This window comes from Bombina bombina, chromosome 6, assembly GCF_027579735.1.
Source record: "Bombina bombina isolate aBomBom1 chromosome 6, aBomBom1.pri, whole genome shotgun sequence".
NCBI classification, from domain to species: domain Eukaryota; kingdom Metazoa; phylum Chordata; class Amphibia; order Anura; family Bombinatoridae; genus Bombina; species Bombina bombina.
Window position 1 is genome coordinate 344,542,450 of NC_069504.1, and position 20,736 is coordinate 344,563,185.

Genomic DNA, 20,736 nt, shown 5'->3' on the forward strand with positions numbered 1-20,736 from the left:
TAACTATTTAGTAACTATTCTACCTAGTTAAAATAAATACAACCTTGCCTGTAAAATAAAAATAAAACCCAAGCTAGCTACAATGTAACTATTAGTTATATTGTAGCTAGCTTAGGGTTTATTTTACATGTAAGTATTTAGTTTTAAATAGGAATAATTTAGGTAATGATAGTATGTTTTATTTATATTTATTTTAATTATATTTAAGTTAGGGGGTGTTAGGGTTAGGGTTAGACTTAGATTTAGAGGTTAATACATTTAATATAGTGGCTGCAACTTTGGGAGCGGTAGATTAGGGGTTAATATATGTAGGTAGGTGGTGGCGATGTTAGGGACAGCAGATTAGGGGTTAATAATATTTAACTAATGTTTGCAATGTGGGAGCGGCAGCGATGTCGGGAGCGGCAGATTAGGGGTTACTAAATTAATTTTAGTGTTTGCAATGCGGGAGGGCCTCGGTTTAGGGGTTTATAGGTAGTTTATGGGTGTTAATGTACTCTTTAGCACTTTAGTTATGAGTTTTATGCTACAGCGTTGTAGTGTAAAACTCATAACTACTGACTTTAAAATGTGGTACGAATCTTGACGGGGTAGGGTATACCGCTCACTTTTTGGCCTCCCAGGACAAGCTCGTAATACCGGTGCTATGGAAGTCCCATAAAAAAAAGACTATATGCAATTTGCGCAAGTTGATTTGCGGTAAGGCCAAAAAAGTGTGCGGTGCCCCTAAATCTGCAAGACTTGTAATACCAGTGGGCATAAAAAAGCAGCGTTAGGACCTGTTAACGCTGCTTTTTCACCTTACCGCAAAACTCATAATCTAGCCGTTAGTGAATCAGCACCAGACAATTGCATATGATTTCATATTATTATAGGAATTAGAGGTTCTTATCTAAATGGAGAGTTGTTTAAATAATTGGTTTTATGGAACTGTGAATATTCTAATTTATTGTACATTCTATGTTACATTAGTATAATAGAATTTAGCTTTTATCTTGTCACAACCCTGAATCATATAGCCAACTCCACTGCCACCTATAGGTGCTTAAAATGAAATAGTAAAATAAAAATGTAATATATATGTATTAAAGGGACACTGAACCCAATTTTTTTCTTTCGTGATTCAGATAGAGCATGACATTTTAAGCAACTTTCTAATTTACTTCTATTATCAAATTTTCTTAATTCTCTTGGTATCTTTATTTGAAATGCAAGAATGTAAGTTTAGATGCCGGCCCATTTTTGGTGAACAACCTGGGTTGTTATTGCTGATTGGTGGATACATTCATCCACCAATAAAAAAGTGCTGTCCAGAGTCTGAACCAAAAAAAGCTTAGATGCCTTCTTTTTCAAATAAAGATAGCAAGAGAATGAAGAAAAATTGATAATAGGAGTAAATTAGAAAGTTGATTAAAATTGCATGCTCTATCTGAATCACGAAAGAAAAAAAATATGGGTTCAGTGTCCCTTTAACCCCTTAACGACCAAGGACGTACGCCACACGTCCTCAAAAAAAACGCAGTTAATGACCGAGGACGTGTGGCGTACGTCCTTGGTCTGGAAAGCAGCTGGAAGCGATCCTGCTCGCTTCCAGCTGCTTTCCGGTTATTGCAGTGATGCCTCGATATGGAGGCATCCTGCAATAACCCCCCTTGGCCATCCGATGCAGAGAGAGCCACTCTGTGGCCCTCTCTGCACCGGACATCGATGGCCCGTATCGTTGGTGGGTGGGAGCTTACGTGGGAGGCGGGTGGGCGGCCATCGGTGCTCAGTGTGAAGTGGAGGGGGGCGGGATCTACGGGGGTGCGCACGGGAGCGCGCGCGTGCACGGGGGGTGGCGGGCGGGCGCGTGCACGGGGCGGGAGCGGGTGGGAACCGCTACACTACAGAAAAAAATAAAGTGAAAAGTAAAAAAATAACTAAGTGTAATTATTACAAATCTAATCTAAGGGATCTGGAAGGGGTTGGGGGTTGGTCTTGGTGTGGGGGGAAAGCTACACTACAGAAAAGGGCATTTTTTAAAACAAAAGGCACATTTTTTTTACAAAACTGGGTACTGGCAGACAGCTGCCAGTACCCAAGATGGCGCCCATTAAGGCAGAGGGGAAGGGTTAGAGAGCTGTTTGGTGGGGGATCAGTGAGGTTGGGGTCTAAGGGGGGATCCTACACATCAGCATATGTAAATATGCTTTTTTTTTTTTTTTTTTAAAGGGCCAAATACCTTTTATTTTAGTACTGGCAGAGTTTCTGCCAGTACTTAAGATGGCGGGGACAATTGTGGGGTGGGGGAGGGAAGAGAGCTGTTTGGGAGGGATCAGGGGGTCTGATGTTTTAGGTGGGAGGCTGAGCTCTACACTAAAGCTAAAATTAACCCTGCAAGCTCCCTACAAGCTACATAATTAACCCCTTCACTGCTAGCCATAATACACGTGTGATGCGCAGCGGCATTTAGAGGCCTTCTAATTACCAAAAAGCAATGCCAAAGCCATATATGTCTGCTATTTCTGAACAAAGGGGATCCCAGAGAAGCATTTACAACCATTTGTGCCATAATTGCACAAGCTGTTTGTAAATAATTTCAGTGAGAAACCTAAAATTGAGAAAAAATTAACGTTTTTTTTAATTTGATCGCATTTGGCGGTGAAATGGTGGCATGAAATATACCAAAATTGGCCTAGATCAATACTTGGGGTTGTCTACTACACTACACTAAAGCTAAAACTACCCCAAACAGCTCCCTACATGCTCCCTAATTAACCCCTTCACTGCTGGGCATAATACATGTGTGGTGCGCAGTGGCATTTAGCGGCCTTCTAATTACCAAAAAGCAACGCCAAAGTCATATATGTCTGCTATTTCTGAACAAAGGGGATCCCAGAGAAGAATTTACAACCATTTATGCCATAATTGCACAAGCTGTTTGTAAATAATTTAAGTTAGAAACCAAAAGTTTGTGAAAAAATTTGTGAAAAGTGAACGATTTTTTGTATTTGATTGCATTGGGCGGTGAAATGGTGGCATAAAATATACCAAAATGGGCCTAGATCAATACTTTGGGTTGTCTACTAAAAAAAAATATATACATGTCAATGGCTATTCAGAGATTCCTGAAAGATATCAGGGTTATAATGTAACTGTCGCTAATTTTGAAAAGAAATGGTTTGGAAATAGCAAAGTGCTACTTGTATTTATGGCCCTATAGTTTACAAAAAAAGCAAAGAACATGTAAACATTGGGTATTTCTAAACTCAGGACAAAATTTAGAAACTATTTAGCATGGGTGTTTTTTGGTGGTTGTAGATGTGTAACAGATTTTGGGGGTCAAAGTTAGAAAAAGTGTGTTTTTTTCCATTTTTTCCTCATATTTTATAATTTTTTTATAGTAAATTATAAGATATGATGAAAATAATGGTATCTTTAGAAAGTCCATTTAATGGCGAGAAAAACGGTATATAATATGTGTGGGTACAGTAAATGAGTAAGAGGAAAATTACAGCTAAACACAAACACCTCAAAAATGTAAAAATAGCCTTGGTCCCAAACGGACAGAAAATGGAAAAGTGCTGTGGTCATTAAGGGGTTAAAGGGACAGTCTAGTCCAAAATAAACTTTCATGATTCAGATAGAGAATGTAATTTTAAACAATTTTCCAATTTACTTTTATCACCAATTTTGCTTTGTTCTCTTGGTATTCCTAGTTGAAAGCTAAACCTAGGAGGTTCATATGCTCAGGGCATTTTGATAGTTTTTCACCACTAGAGGGTGTTAGTTCACATTTATCATATAGATAACAATGTGCTCACACACGTGGAGTTCCAGTGAGCAAGCTCTGATTGGCTAAAATGGATGTCTGTCAAAAGAACTGAAATAAGGGGGTAGTTTGCAGAGGCTTAGATAAAAGGTAATCACAGAAGTAAAAAGTGTATTTATATAACTGTGTTGGTAATGCAAAACTATGGAATGGGTAATAAAGGGATTATCTATCTTTTCAAACAATAAAAATTAATTATTTTAAATTTAAAATTAGCAATCCAATATTTATCTTCAAGCCCACTTTTTAAAAAAATAAAATGTAAATATCCCTTGCAAATTGCTTATACCTGATATTCATAATTCTGATGGGATTTCCTTAATCATCTACTGTTGTACATGTGGATGGTGAGAGCTGAAACCATAAGCACCTTCATGCCCATCAAACCCAAGACACCTTCCAACCTGGAAGAAGGCGCTGCCGCCCTCGTGGCACGTCCTTTTTTGTGACCCTGCACTACGGGCACAGGGCAGGGGAGGAGCAAAGTACTATGGGATGCCGATCACACAGCATAGCATAGTAAACAAAAAATAAATAAGTAAAAGCCGTGATTCCAGGAAAACTATTTGTGGGCAGCGCAGGCTCAAGGGGCAGCTGCTTTGGGTCCCACAACAAAGACTGGGCCCAGGGCAGGTGCCCCTTTTGCCCTACGTTAAAGACGGCCCTGCTTCCACCTGGTGGCTAGGAGTTGAATTCCCACTAGTAATTGAATGGATTTGTAAACTCTCCATGCCTTTGGAAAGAAATCACTTTTATTGCATATTAACATGAATTATGGTTTTTACTATAAATATTTTACATTCCTTACTTAAAAGGAAATGCTCTTTGTATTTATAAATATTTATTTATATATACAGTATATATATATATATATATATATAAATGTATATATTTATAAAGATATATAGGTATAGATATATATTTTACAAAAAAACATTATAGATGTCGGGTTAGCATGCCAGCGTTCCGTGTTTTTTTTTAAGTTACACTCTCCATTGAAGTCTATGGGGAGAAGAATTTAACACGGTCGCAATATCTGAAGTCCTACAGTTAGCACGCATCGTGTTTCACTTGCATGCTAACTTCTTACTTTCAACTTGTAATACGTGTGATATCCAACGCATGTTACAAGTTTACTTTCAGCTATATTAGCACTCAAGTGTGAGTGCTAAATACCACTCCACTTGTAATCTGTCCCAATGTGTGTTAACACTTACAAATTATTCTATGCTAAGATTTAACAGCTTTTTATATCTGTGCACATAACTACAATCAGTAACGTACATTCAGCTGAGTAGATTTAATTTCAGCATTTCTTTCATAGATTAAAAAATGTGATTGAGCCATTAAATATAAATATATACAGGAAACAGCATCTAAAAACAGTAACATGCAAGAAGCTGAGATATGCCATTGAAGAATCAGGCTAAAATGAGCTTTATAGAGGTTAAAGTGAAGGTAAACAGGGGCACTTTTATTCATTAAAGTTTACAAAGCAGCCGTTTTGTTAAAAAAAATTACCTTTTTTTCTTTTCACTGCTACAGCAGCTTCCCCCACATAGAGATCATCTCTTCACATGTCAGCAATGATTAATCCGGCTTCCTCCAATCAGGCCTCAGGCAATGACTACCCTGGGGGGAAAGCTGTGATTGGAGGAAGCAGGATTAGTCATTGCTGACATGTGAATAGAGGATCACTAGGTGGGGGAAGCTGCTGTAGCAGTGAAAAGAAAAAAAGGTTATTTATTTAACAAAACGGCTGCTTTGTAAACATTGATGAATGAAAGTGCCCCTGTTGTTAATAGTATTTTTAAGGCTGTTGAACCAGATACATTTAAAAAAAATGGTGAGAAATGTGTTTACAGATAGATCAGAAAACCACTGATGAGATATCCTAATACAAACTGACAAGTTATCAAAGTGCTGTCATCAGAAACCATTACAAATATTAGGAAAATGATACAATGGCCTTAGATTTGAAACCCTGTTTGAAAAGCTGTCTGGAAAAATGAAAAAGCCAAAAGATTGTTAATCCTTAAAGGGACAGTGAAGCCAAAATTGTAATCCACATAGATGCATTTCAGTTTTGAATAAGCATTTTTGTTATGTATTATTATTATTATTATTATGTTTTAGCAAAAATGCTTCTAATAAACATATAGCTGTTTCAAAAGTGTATTTAAGTATGCACCGTGCACCAGCATTTTAAACACAGCTGGTATGCTTGTACCATCTGGTAATTACTCAATATGTTAATTGTTGACATGATACAAGCCCAACTGGTGCTGTTAGCAGCTGCAGAATTTTAAATACTGGTGCACTGAGAATATCTAGCTATGCTTAACATGCATGTGCAGAGAAAAATGTTAACTCAAAACAGTGATAACTTTTACTAGAAACATTTTTGCCAAAACAGGGCCAGATTACATTTGCGTCCGTTGGGTAAACTGTTTTTGCTTGCACGCTAACCCGATGCACGTAAAAGGCTGAACTTAGAATATAGCACACGTGATAACGTATTCCCCCATAGAAGTCAAGGGTGCAAAAAAAGTGGAAACCCAATCGCATATTCTCAAGTGCGCTAACCCAACATGAAAATCTGAAAATTTCACATTCCAATGTTCTTCACATAGAAAAGGATGCTCTATTTATTAATTAATACAAATTTCTACATATATATGATGGCATTTTGTTACAATATATATACCTATATATATATAGAGAGAGAGATGATTATATATAGGTATAGATATATACAGAAATATATATAGAGGAATATTTCATTTTAAATACACAGAACATATTCTGCTATGTACAGAACATTGGAATGTGAAATATATACATTAAATACACAGTATAACACTTTATTAAATAAAACATGCTTTTACATGTTTTCATCTTCTTGGCTGCAAAATGCTCCAATACACACACACACACACACACATATATATATATATATATATATATATATATATATATATATATATATATATATATAAATACATTTGTAGACACATATAGACGTGTATATATATATATATATTCACATATTTAGACATGTATATGTATGTATCTCTATGTTAAAGCCCTTTATCTGTCTTTTTTTTTTTTTCTAACACCTGATTTTATTAGATAGTGTATGTGTGTAACTGTACTTTGTAATGTATTTTTTATGTGCGCTGATAATGTGAGCTGGTATTACAAGTAAATCACAATGGCTAGAAAGCATTGCGTTCACGAGAGCATGCTTCAATAGGCTCCTACGGTAGCTTCGTTCTGATGCCATTTCTGAACCTCAGGCAGCAAAGGGCAGCATTTTTAAATTTATATATATATATATGAAAATATACATATACTGTATATTTATGTGTTAATATGTGTATATTCACATATTAACACATAAATATATATGTATATAATCAAATACATTTAAATTTACATTGCAGTCTATGGGAACACACAGTTGCCATAGACCGTAATGTAAAGGCACTTTTCAGTGCCGTTTTTGTCTAACACCCCTCTCTCACCATCTTTAAAGTGCCAAAACTGCCTAGTGCAGTTTTTTTTTATTTAAAAAAAGGGTAATTTTTTTTTTAATAAAAAACTTTAATGCCCTCTATTTTGAGGGCATTTGGGGCACTTTTAGAAAATTAACCATAGATCTAATCTGGGGTTAATTTTCTGAGCGCTTATTGCTGCCACTAGCTTGCGGTATCAATAACCAGCCACTTGTGATGGCTGGTTAATTATCGCATGCCAGCAAACGCCAAATTTGCCCATTTGCGGGCGCGTAATAATTTTGTCCTCTACTTGCCCAGGAAAGGGATTTAACTATGAAAATCCCCATAAACTTTAATGGTGAAAAGTGAGTAAGAAAACAGAGAAATATTGGTTGTAAGAAATATTTTTAGGGAACGCCTGAAGCTTTGAAAGCTTTGGGCAAGTCTAGGGGAGCAAGGCAGAGAATGCCATAAAATTGGTGCAGGTCAAGAAAATCAAGAAAAAAGTAATGGACACAGCAAAGGTTGCGGGTAGGAGAATATTTGCAGAAAGGGCAGAGATGTAGGAGGGTGCAGTGATATTTGTTTGTTAGGACTTGGAATGACAGGATCTAGAGTTTTATTCCTAAGGCTAACGATAGCCCTTGGAGAGCTTGACAGAGAAATGCTGTAGAGAAGCGACTGGAAGACCAGTCTGGCAGATGCATTTATAATGGATAGCAGAAGACAAGATGATGATTAGAAATTATTAGCACATGGTGATACAGATATGTCCACACTCAAAATGTTAAACACATAAAAAAACATTAATAACCTATAAAAAAAACAAAAAAAAAACAACGTTATCATGATTTTCAAGGTAATTTTATTGTGGATTTGAGCAGATCATGGAAAAAAAGATATGCAGCCAAAAAGAAAACATGGCAGCTAATTAATAGTTTTAATGATGGCTGTCTAATATATTTGAATGCAGTTTTTTCAACAAATTTAAAAAACAAAAGTCTGACAAGAGCAGAGGTGTTCTGTGACACAAATATATATCAAAAGCTTGGATTTAGTGGGTTATTGCTGAGTTTTCAAAAGAATTTGAATAGCTTTGAATGTAAAATCTGTGCAAAAAAACCATATGAGGATCTTCACACATAATTCTTTTTTTTTACTTGAATGATAAGTTGTTGCTGTCCTAATTCAGTTTTGTATTAGGTGCATACAGGCGACTGATAGCCATTGTTATTACTTTCGTTATGGTTGTGCATTCCAGGTCCAATTAACACCAAAAGGAGATAGTACTATAAAAACAATAGCATGTGAGCTCTGAGACTGGCTTAAAGAACTATGCAGATTTAGAATGGTACGCAATGTCCTACCAGACAAATAGCTGGTGCCATGAAAGTTGATCCTTCACATTTATTTAAATTGTATTTTATACCATACTTTACTGCAGTGTTCTTTGAGATTGTGAAAAGATTAGCAGAAACAATTCAATAAAGTGAGGCATGTTTATATTTCATAATAAAATAATAGGTGCTAAGACTTAGTGACATCTGGAACATAATTTGTGCAAACAATCACATAGGTAGAATTGTACACAGAAATACATGTTATGCTTAAAGGGACATAATACTCATATGCTAAATCACTTGAAAGTGATGCAGCATAACTGATTATCTGCTTAAAATCTCTTTACGATTGGGTGTGAATACGTAGTAGATTTTAAGCAGATAATCAGGAAACTAGCCTCAGTACTTGCATGTGAGCGAGCATCTGGCATGTGCAGGCACAGTCATGTTCCCTAGTCAGTTTAAAAAAGATTACTATGAAAATCTCACAAGATTTCAGTGAAATCTCATGAGATCACAGCAAAGCATAGCATGACCTCAGCACTGCTGATGCTGATTGGCATTTGCTTTTTTTTTTCAACTTGCAGCTGGAAGTAGCTGTAGTATAAACTGTTCAGTGAGTACTTACTGTTGTAAGCTGAATACATTTTTTAGGTAAAATATCTTCCTTTTTTACATAGAGATGCTCAGGTGATATTTTCTAGTCAGCTTTTTACAGCTATGCTGCAACATTTTAAAGTGCTTCAACATTTGGGTATCATGTCCCTTTGAAAGGATTGTAAGGCTACAAGAAAACATTCAACTTTATTTTGAAGGTAGATAACAATAGAAATAGAATCAGCCTCTTGCTTTTTTTATTTACAATTATTGTAATACAGAATGTTTAATTATGAGAAGTAAAACAACTTTGGAATATAATTTAATGATTTACTTTGTCCCCTTTTCTTTGTAATTTAAAGGGACAGTCTAGGCCGAAATAAACTTTAATGATTCAGATAGGGCATGTAATTTTAAACAATTTTCCAAATTACTTTTATCACCAATTTTGCTTTGTTCTCTTAGTATTCTTAGTTGAAAGCTTAACCTAGGAGGTTCATATGCTAATTTCTTAGACCTTGAAGGCCACCTCTTTTCAGAATGCATTTTAACAGTTTTTCACCACTAGAGGGTGTTAGTTCATGTTTTTCATATAGATATCACTGTGCTCGTGCACGTGAAGTTATCTGGGAGCAGGCACTGATTGGCTAAACTGTAAGTCTGTCAAAAGAACTGAAATAAAGGAGCAGTTTGCAGAGGCTTAGATACAAGATAATCTGGTGTAGACTGTCCCTTTAAGAATTAGGGACAAAGTGTGCAAACGATGGCTGTGTGGAATATAGACATGTTAAAATTATAAAAAAAATAACTTTTACAAAGGTATATTCCACGCAGCTATTGTTTGAATACTTTGGGCCAGATTACGAGTGGCACGCTAACAGTTATGCAAAAGCAATATCAGGTTTATCACGGCTGTTTGCGCGTATCAGATGTAGAGCTTGTATTAAAAGTTAAAAGTAAGTGCAATTGAATTTGAGGTGCGTTGGGATATCGCTACTTCAGAGCTCTAGTTACCTGATTTTCTAAACAAAAAAGTGTCACAAAACATATTTAAAGGTACAGTTACACCCATAATAACAATAATAAAAATTATTTTAAAAAAAATGTTGAACAAAAAAGTTATAAGGGCTCAAAGAAATGAGGTCACAGGTGAAAAAAAGGCATGTAAAGGGATTTAACATAGAGATACATACATATGCATGCCTAAACAATTTTATATATATATATATATATATATATATATATATATATATATATATATATATATATATATATATATATATATATAGGTTAGCTAAGTAGATGAAGGGCACTCTCAGGACTTGTAGAATAGGTAAAAGAATGTAGTCTTTATTTTCCAGATTTTTATCAGCTTCAGTGCACGTAGCACAATGATATTCACAGGGCTCCCAGTGTCTTGAAGAAGGCCTTTGAATGGGCCGAAACGTTGACATTGTTTGAGTTATTACTACTTTTGGAAAATAAAGATTACATTCTTTTACCTATTCTACAAGTCCTGAGAGTGCCCTTCATCTACTTAGCTAACCTATACATTATTCTGAAGACTGCACCCGGGCTATGGTTGCACATGAGTGGAAGGAGTGCTAGGCTACCGGCTATTTTATATATATATATATATATATATATATATATATATATATATATATATATATATATATATATGTTTGTATGTGTGTACATATGTATTTGTGTATATATGTATTTACAGTCATACATACGCATAGAAGCACATAAATACATATGTACACATATTTAGACATATATAAAAGTAAACTGGAGCCCTTTGCAGTCAAGTTGATGAAAACATGTAAAAGTATTTATGCAATATTCATTTTTAAAGGAATTAATTTACTTATATTGTCAAATTTGTTCTCTTAGTATTCTTTGTTGAAATCTAAACCTATGTAGGCTCATATGCAAATTTCTAAGCTCTTGAGAGCCATCTCTTATCTCATTAAGTTTTTCACAGCTAGACAGTGCTAGTTCATGTGTGTCAAATAGATAACATTGTGCTCACTCCCATTGAGTTATTTATGAGTCAGCACTGATTGTCTAAAACGCCTGTCAAAAGAAGTGAAATAAGGGGGCAGTCTTCAGTGGCTTAGATACAAGGTAATTACAGAGGTAAACAGTATATTCAATTAATAGTGTTGGTTATGCAAAACTGGGGAATTGGTAGAGATTATCTATCTTTTTAAACAATACAAATTCTGAAGTGGGCTGTTCTTTTAATAAAGGTTTTAATAAAGCTATGTATTTACTGTAAATATTTCCCATTCCAATGTTCTGCACATAGCATATTCTCTGTATTTATAAATAGATATAGGTATTATTATCAGGTTATTATTATCAGGTATTTGTAGAGTGCCAACAGATTCTGCAGCGCTATAAACATAGGCGGCATACAAGATAACATTTAAAGGGATCAAATGGGTAGAGGGCCCTACCGAGCGTTGCACTGTTGTAACCGGCTCTTATGAAGGTGATCTACAAACAGCTGGGCACATAGGCTTACATGCTAAGGGGTTAAAGGGGATAGCAGTGGAGATAGGAAGGTTAGTGTAGGTTGTATAAATCCCTGAATAGTAGAGTCTTTAGGGAGCGCTTGAAGCTTTCAAAACTAGGGGAGAGTCTTGTGGAGCGAGGCAGAGAGTTCCATAAGATGGGAGCCAGTCTGGAGAAGTCTTGTAAATGGGAACGTGAGGAGGTAACAAGAGAGGAGGAGATCATGAGCTGAGACATCAGACGTATGTATGAATAAATAGAACATATTCTTCTATGTGAAGAACATTGGAATCTGAAATATTCATATTTACATATGTCGGGTTAGCGCACTTGAGAATATGTGATCAGGTTTATGCACGAGTAGGGTGTTAGTTTTTTTCCACTTTTTTACTCCATTGACTCCCAAGGGGAAGTATGTTAACACACGTGCGATAGTCGAAGTTCAGCTTTTTACGCTCATCAGGTTAGAGCGCAAGTGAAAACGTTTTACTTTCAAATTGTAATATGAGAGCTACCCGGCGCACACTAAAGTTAAATACCACTCCACTAGTAATCTAGCCCTTTATCTGTCCCTATTTGACCTCAGCAGAAGAGCTTAGGTAAATTAAACCTAGGTTTGAAAATAGCGGCGCTTATTACTTTAGAGAATTAGAAATCCCACTATTTTCAGAGGTAAATTACACTGAAATGGGACAAAATAAATAATAAAAGTATTTTGTTTTACTACACAAAATTAAACATTTTGTATTACAATCTCAAGGTGTTCAATGTCCTTTTAATTTTCATTACAAATAAAAGGTTCAATATCCAGTGTAACCTAGTTAAAATAAAGCTGAATGTTATTTTGTTGCATAGCTGGGTTGTGTGACTAGCTCTGCTGATTGGATATTGGTCAGGTTCTGCTCGGGATAAGCTGTGCTCTGTGAATGGCACTTCAAAGAAACATTAAACCCAAAAATTTTTTTTCATGGTTTAGATAGAACAAGCAATTTTAAACAACTCTTTAATTTACTTCTATTATCTAATTTGCTTCATTCTCTTGATATAATTTGCTGAAAAGCATGTCTAGATAGGCTCAGTAGCTGCTGATTGGTGGCTGCACATAGATGCCTCGTGTGATTGGGTCACCTTTGTGCATTGCTATTTCTTCAACAAAGGATATCTAAAGAATGAAGCAAATTTGATAATAGACGTAAATTGTAATGTTGTTTAAAATTGCATTCTCTATATGAATCATGAATGAAAAATGTTGGGTTTAATGTCCCATTAACTATTAATTTAGCTTCTTTGACGTTTCTTAGAGCGTGCAATTTTATCACTATAATGACACCCAATTGGCTCCATTTATTAAGTTGCGCTATGCAGCTTTGGAGAATGAGCGAGCCTGCAGTTGATAGTTAAGAAGCAGCTGCCATCACACTGTTGCTTCCTAATTTATACGCCAGTTCTGAGCTGTTAATTTGCATTAACCCCAGACAAGTCTGGCAGGGATGATTGACAGCAGCTGCTCACTCGTGATTGGCCATGAGTAAGAATGGGGTAACATTATAGCAAAAGAACAAAGAAAAATTGATAATAGGAGTAAATTAGAAAGTTGCTTAAAATTGCACACTTTGGCCATATTTATCAAGCTCCGAAGGGCCGTGTTTCTGGCGAGTCTTCTAAAGACCGCTGCTCCATAACCCTGTCCGCCTGCTCTGATGAGGCGGACAGGAATCGCCGGAAATCAACCCGATCGAATACGATCGGGTTGATTGACACCTCCCTGCTGGCGGTCGATTGGCCGCGAGTCAGCAGGGGGCAATGTTGCACCAGCAGCTCTTGTGAGCTGCTGGTGCAATGATAAATGTGGAGAGTGTATTGCTCTCCGCATTTAGCGAGGTCTTGCGGACCTGATCCGCACTGTTGGATCAGGTCCGCAAGACCTATGATAAATAGGGGCCTATATCTGAGTCATTAAAAAAAATTGGGTTTAGTATCCCTTTAAAGGAACAGACTAGTCCAAATAAACTTTCATGATTCTGATAGGGCATGTAATTTTAAACAATTTTCCAATTTACTTTTATCACCAATTTTGCTTTGTTCTCTTGGTATTCTTAGTTGAAAGCTAAACCAAGGAGGTTCATATGCTAATTTCTAAGCTCTTGAAGGCTGTTTCTTCTCTCAGGGCGTTTTTCACCACTAGAGGGTGTTAGTTCATGTGTGTCATTTAGATAACACTGTGCTCACGTACATGGAGTTCCTAGGAGCCAGCACTGATTGGCTAAAATGCATAAAAGACCTGAAATAAGGGGGCAGTTTGCAGAGGCTTAGATACAAGATAATCACAGAGGTAAAAAGTATATTAATATAACCGTGTTGGTTATGCAAAACTAGGGAATGGGTAATAAAGGGATTATCTATCTTTTAAAACAATAACAATTCTAATGTAGACAGTCCTTTTAATGTAATATTCAAGGGATAACCTTTAAGATAATTAATTTTAGCAAGCTTGTCAATCATCACGTCCTGTATCAATTTAATTGGGACATATAATATGCATGGGAATCATACACATTGCTAATGACTATGAGTAATTCTAGGAAAGAGTTGGCTTAGAATCTAAGACTACAGAGAAGGGGTAATATTTTAATACAAGCTGGAATAGCATTAACATTTCAAGCAGATTATATAACAGATTGTTTTTAATAATGTTCAGTATATATATATATATATATATATATATATACTGTATATATATATATATATATATATACTGTATATATATATATATATATACTATATATATATATATATATATATATATATACTGTATATATATATATATATATATATATATATATATATATATATATATATATATATATATATATATATATATATTATTTTAATTTATTTTGTGTATCACTCATTACTAGAAAAGTCACAGCATATAAAAGTTGTTATAAGCAATAACGTAATAATTTAAATGATATCAAAATTAATTTAGAAAGATTCCTAGTATCAGAATTCTAACATTCAGTAACCTGCAGTTTTTAACTGATTATAAAGCAGATGCCAGTCAAACACTCATTCAAGCAGTGGGTTATAATGCAGTCTTTTAGGATTTGCCACTCAGTCATAAAGCTGTTTTCCTCATTTTGATGTTCTTGCCAATTGCATTGCATGTAAGGTGTGTTTCGCCAACATTTTGTGGATCAATCAGAAGAAAAAAATAAGCAGCCAATGGAAAAGGAGGAAATGTGTCAAAATTGCTAATGACTGTCTAGTGTGTTCATTCTATTATATTTTCCTTGCAAGCTCATATTGTGTGCAATAAACCCTCTTGTTTTGTGTCACTATATTCATAAAATATTTATAACCTAGCTAATAATATATTTTTCAGCATTTCCTAGTATAAACAGGGGAATTGTTCATCACTGTTTCAGCAACTTAAAAGGAACAGTCTAGTCAAAATTAAACCTTTATGTTTCAGATTCTTTGTTGAAAGCTTCTTATCTGAATGCATTTGGCAGTTTTTCACAGCTAGAGGGCTGATTATCTATCTTTTTAAATGACAACAATTCTGTAGTAGACTGTCCCTTTACATTTTAAATATTTTTTTTTCTTTTGTGATTTAGATAGAGGATGCAATTAAAAAAAGTTTTATTTTAATTCTTTTATCAAATTTGATTTGATCCCATGACATTCTTTGTTTAAGAGCATACCTAGCAGCATGTGCATGTCTGGAGTGCTGTGTTGCAGTGGTTTCTTTAAATATGTGCACGCTCCTTAGGCAACCTTCCTCCTTTTCATTAATGCAGTGTTTCTCAACCGCGGTCCTCAAGTACTCCCAACAGGCCAGGTTTTATTTATAGCAGAACCAGTGCACAGGTGATGTAATCAGCTGATGAGTGAGAGCAGGTTAGTGACCATGGTGTTACTGATCAGCTGATTACTTCACCTGTGCACTGTTTCAGCTATAATGAAAACCTGGCCTGTCGTGGGGTACTTGAGGAACGCGGTTGAGAAACACTGCATTAACGGGACACTGAACCCAAATTTTTTCTGTCGTGATTCAGATAGAGCATGCAATTTTAAGCAACTTTTTAATTTACTCCTATTATGATTTTTCTTTGTTCTATTGCTATCTTTATTTGAAAAAGAAAGCATCTAAGCTATTTTTGATTCAGTACCCTGGACAACACTTGTTCATTTGTTTGTGAATATATTCACCAATCTGCAAGAACAACCCAGGTTGTTCACCAAAAATGGGCCGGCATCTAAACTTACATTCTTGCTTTTCAAATAAAGACACCAAGAGAATGAAGAAAATTTGATAATAGGAGTAAATTAGAAAGTTGCTTACAATTCCATGCTCTATCTGAATCACAAAAGAAAGCATTTTGGTTCAGTGTCCCTTTAAAGGATACAAAGAAAACAAAGTTTGATCATTGAAATTAAGTAATTGTTTTTTAACTTTACACTTTTAACTTTATCTGAATCATAAAGGAAAATATTTGGATCAACTGATCATGGGTGATTGCCCCAAAAGAGTAAAAAAAGTAGATTTACTCTACTATTGTAGTCAAAATAGGTTTGCAACAGGATAAGGGTCCCCTAAAAAAATATTTTTAGAAAACTTGTGCAAAAAAAGCTGCAAGATGTTTTCTGATGGACTGGAATAGAGTAAGATGGGTTTTCCTTTATAAGTAATTGATTAATTAAAGGTGCATGGAAGTGAAGCATTTAATTTTCATGATTCAAATAGAATATAACATTTTAAGAAAAATCTTTTTTAAAATGTGTCTCATTTTCTTGGTTTCTTTTGTTGAAACTTTCTTTCCATTAGAACATACTGAGGTATTCTCATGTGTCTTGAGCACTATATGTATAACATTGTTAATCTGTTGGCGCTCTACAAATAACCGATAATAATAATAATAATTGTTATGAACATTGTTGCAAACACTGCTGCTATATAGTGTTAACACACGTGCTCACTCCTGAGCTTACCTCAGTATACTCCCATGGAAAGTTGTAGATATTAATAGATAAAGTAATAGAAGCCATATTTTTAATTGTATGCTATTTGAATGTGCTTACAAAATCATGTGGTAATCACATATTGCACTTGTAGCTAGTGAATCTGTGCAACTACTCATACGGCAGATTTGAACATACTACGGTGTAATTATGAGTGAAGCTCTCTTTAGCGCTTTCTCTAGAGTGCTAAGTGCACTAGAAGTAAGATTTTTGTGCACGTCGGGTTGCGCTTGCATTATTCATTGAAAGTAAAAAATGATCGCTCTCGCACTAACCTTACGTCTGCAATAACCTATTCCCCCATAGAAGTCAAATGGAGCAAACAAGTGCAAAAAAAACCTAACACCCCACTAACACGAAAACCTGATCCCATAATCTCATGTTCGCTAACCCGACATGAAAATATGAATATTTCCCATTATAATGTTCTTCATATAGCAGAATATGTTCTATTTATTCACAAATACAAATTTCTACATATATCTGATGGTATTTTGGTATAATATATATTTATACCTGTATATATATATATATATATATATATATATATATATATATATACTGTATATATATACTGTATATATATATATATATATATATAATTATATTTAGGTATAGATATAAACATAAATATATATATTAATAAATACTTAGAACATATTCTTCTATGGGCAGAACATTGGAATGTAAAATATTTACAGTAAATACACAGTATAAAACTTTATTAAACATGAATATTGCATAAATATGCTTTTACATGTTTTCATCTACTTAACTGCAAAGGGCTCAAATGCACTTATATATGTCTTTATATGTGCACATATGTATTTATGTGTTTATATATGTCTTTATATGTGCACATATGTATTTATGTGTTTATATATGTCTTTATATGTGCACATATGTATTTATGTGTTTATATATGTCTTTATATGTGCACATATGTATTTATGTGTTTATATGTGTATGTATGTCTTTAAATACATATACATGCATATAAATACATAAATACATTTGTGTATATATATATATAAATATATATATACACATATCCATCTTTAGACATCTATATGTACAGTATGTATCTTTATGTTCAATCCATTTGCCTGCCTTTTTTTTCTAACACCTGAGATCTCATATCTTTGAGCCCATACAACTTTTTTGTGCAAATTGTTTTTCAAAATAATTTTTATTAGATACTGTTATTATGAGTGTCACTGTATTGTGTAATGCTCTGAGGATCCATTAACCCGACGAGTGTTAACTTCAATTGCACTCAAGCGATCGTGTTTTAGAACAATTATGCGCATACATTTTCTTAATTTCTGTAATAATGGTTGTACTTGAGTACAAAGCTATCACAGGAAGCTTCCTTAAAAGAGATTATTGACGCAGTGTATGGAGATATGCCATTTGGAGTGCTATTTGCACTCTGAATAATTAACAAAAACCTCTTGAAAATGAGACCAAGAGCTCCGGGTGGTAGAAATCCTGCAACGTCTGTTCAAATTGAAATAACAAATTTAAGAAATATAAAAGGTACCTTGCACTTTATATATAAATATAAAAAATATACCATTTACATTTATTACAAAGTAATCACATGGATAGTATTTTCAAGGAACTACCTAAAAAAGTATATTTATTAGGTAAGATGCTAATTTTTAACACACAATCTCCATCACTGGTTTAGTAGTGTGTGCCTGAAGCTAATCTGTTTTGGAATGTCCCAGAATATGGAACAATACATCTCATGTAGCCAGAGCACAGATCATCTTTGTCCATTTTTGGCCAGAATAGTGAGCCAAAAAAGAGATAGCATGTAACAGATATTTCCAGAGTCATAAAGCTTGGGCTGGATTTTACAAGTTCCAATATGGAACATAAGGATTCCGAAATAATCTTCTGGAATGCTTTTTAGTTTCAGATCCTCCCAAAGGAACTTTTGGAAAGACTGTTGTCTAATCATAGTCCAGCACTATTCAAAAGGGGCAATGCTTGTTACATGTAATACATCTGTATACAATAATATAAAATATATACTGAACAGTTTAGGGCAAGTACAGTATCTAAACAAAGTCATTATAGTAGCTATTACAATAGTATACTTTGGACATTTATTTTATATAAAGTTTTCCTGAGTTATACAGAGCCACTATAATATTTTCTCTGTGCATCTTATATTTTGTAATGTAATGGTACTGTACATCCTGTAATAATCTGGTACATCCTATAACAATATTAGAGAATGTATAAGAAATGAGAACCTAGTCAGTTATTTTAGCTTTCATGTAGCATAGTGAAGGTAAGCTTGGATTAGAGAATTGTAGCCTCAGATACATAATTAAGTGCAAAATATTATTTCTATGTTAGATTTCACTATAGGCTGCTCAAAAGTACTGTATTGCAAAGCTAATTTACAGACAGAACGTTTAGCATACACTATTTATTAGTAATAAGCATAGTGTGTGTGTATATATGTTTATGTTTAGATATATATATATATGTGTGTGAGTGTGCATGTATAAATGTATATATATATATATATATAGATATATAGATAGATAGATAGATAGATAGATAGATAGATACATATAAATATATATCTATACACATATACACATATACGTAGGCAAAAATAATATTAGAATTTACACTTTGTCAAAAAAAGGCTTTAGATTTGTTGATGCAAAAATCAATATGATAACACTGTTATACAAACTTAGTATATTAATAACTATCTATACCAATTGAGTATGTCAGTATAAAACACCAGTTTGTAATTTATATATTTCCCCCCCTAAATTCTCCTTTAAGTCTAGCAATTAAACCACAATACTCACCTGTTTTCTTTGTGGGCTCTGGCATTTTACCAGTAACTCTTTATTCCCATAGACTATTGTACCTTCCCGATAACAAAAGCACTGTACTAAGAGCCAGATAAACAAACAGTTGTCAGAGAGGAAGATCAGCTAGAGAGCAAAGGGGGCAAATAATTCTTCCAGTTTATATACGACATTGAAATAGCAACCAAATGGCACCTCCTCTATTTACTATGCAAATATTTAGAAAATTGACAGTTATGGGAACTCTCACATCTGCTGTCTGAACGATCTGCACTCTTCGCCTTTGGAAAGAATCTTTGTTACATCTCATGTGGCTATGAGAGCATCTCAGAAGTTCTATATTCAGCTGCTAACATAGATACATAGGAATCAGAAAAGGAATTAAAGGCCATCCCAGAAGATAAATGCTCTTGTGAATAATGCCTAGCTCTCAAGATGATGCTTGTCCTCTTCACAAATATATAACATCTAAAGAGACATGCGTTCAGTGTTATAAAGAGACATGCGTTCAGTGTTATAAAGAGACATGCGTTCAGTGTTATAAAGAGACATGCGTTCAGTGTTATAAAGAGACATGCGTTCAGTGTTATAAAGAGACATGCGTTCAGTGTTATAAAGAGACATGCGTTCAGTGTTATAAAGAGACATGCGTTCAGTGTTATAAAGAGACATGCGTTCAGTGTTATAAAGAGACATGCGTTCAGTGTTATAAAGAGACATGCGTTCAGTGTTATAAAGAGACATGCGTTCAGTGTTATAAAGAGACATGCGTTCAGTGTTATAACTCATTTGCATGAATGGTGTTAAACTTGTACATTTGTAGCATTTCAGTTATGATTTTATGCATGCAAAATCCAATTTAACACCCCATGTTAACGTCAACAGTCAAATCCCCAAATGTATGTGTGCACCTGTTTACTTCATACTTTGTCAGTAGAAACACAGCTTTACCTGTAATGGGTACGAGAGAGACAGAAACATTGCAGTGCTGATTGGTAAACTACAGTATTAAAATATATCTAAATGCTTTATGTTCAATTTAAATTCTTATGTTAACAGGAATTTTTTATGGAAAATATAATATGCTGTAT

General features: G+C 34.4%; 1 protein-coding gene across 7 annotated transcripts in view; it reads right to left on the minus strand.

The window, feature by feature from the left end:
• MYBPC1 (myosin binding protein C1) overlaps nt 1-19,799 on the minus strand; it is a 262,117-nt gene extending 242,318 nt beyond the window's left edge. For all 7 annotated transcript variants that reach the window (XM_053716989.1, XM_053716988.1, XM_053716992.1 and 4 more), the window contains exon 1: nt 19,643-19,799. In XM_053716989.1, the coding sequence (XP_053572964.1) occupies nt 19,643-19,667 (25 nt within the window). In that variant the 5' untranslated portion in view covers nt 19,668-19,799. The remainder of the gene's footprint in view (nt 1-19,642) is intronic.
• Nucleotides 19,800-20,736: the final 937 nt, after the last annotated feature.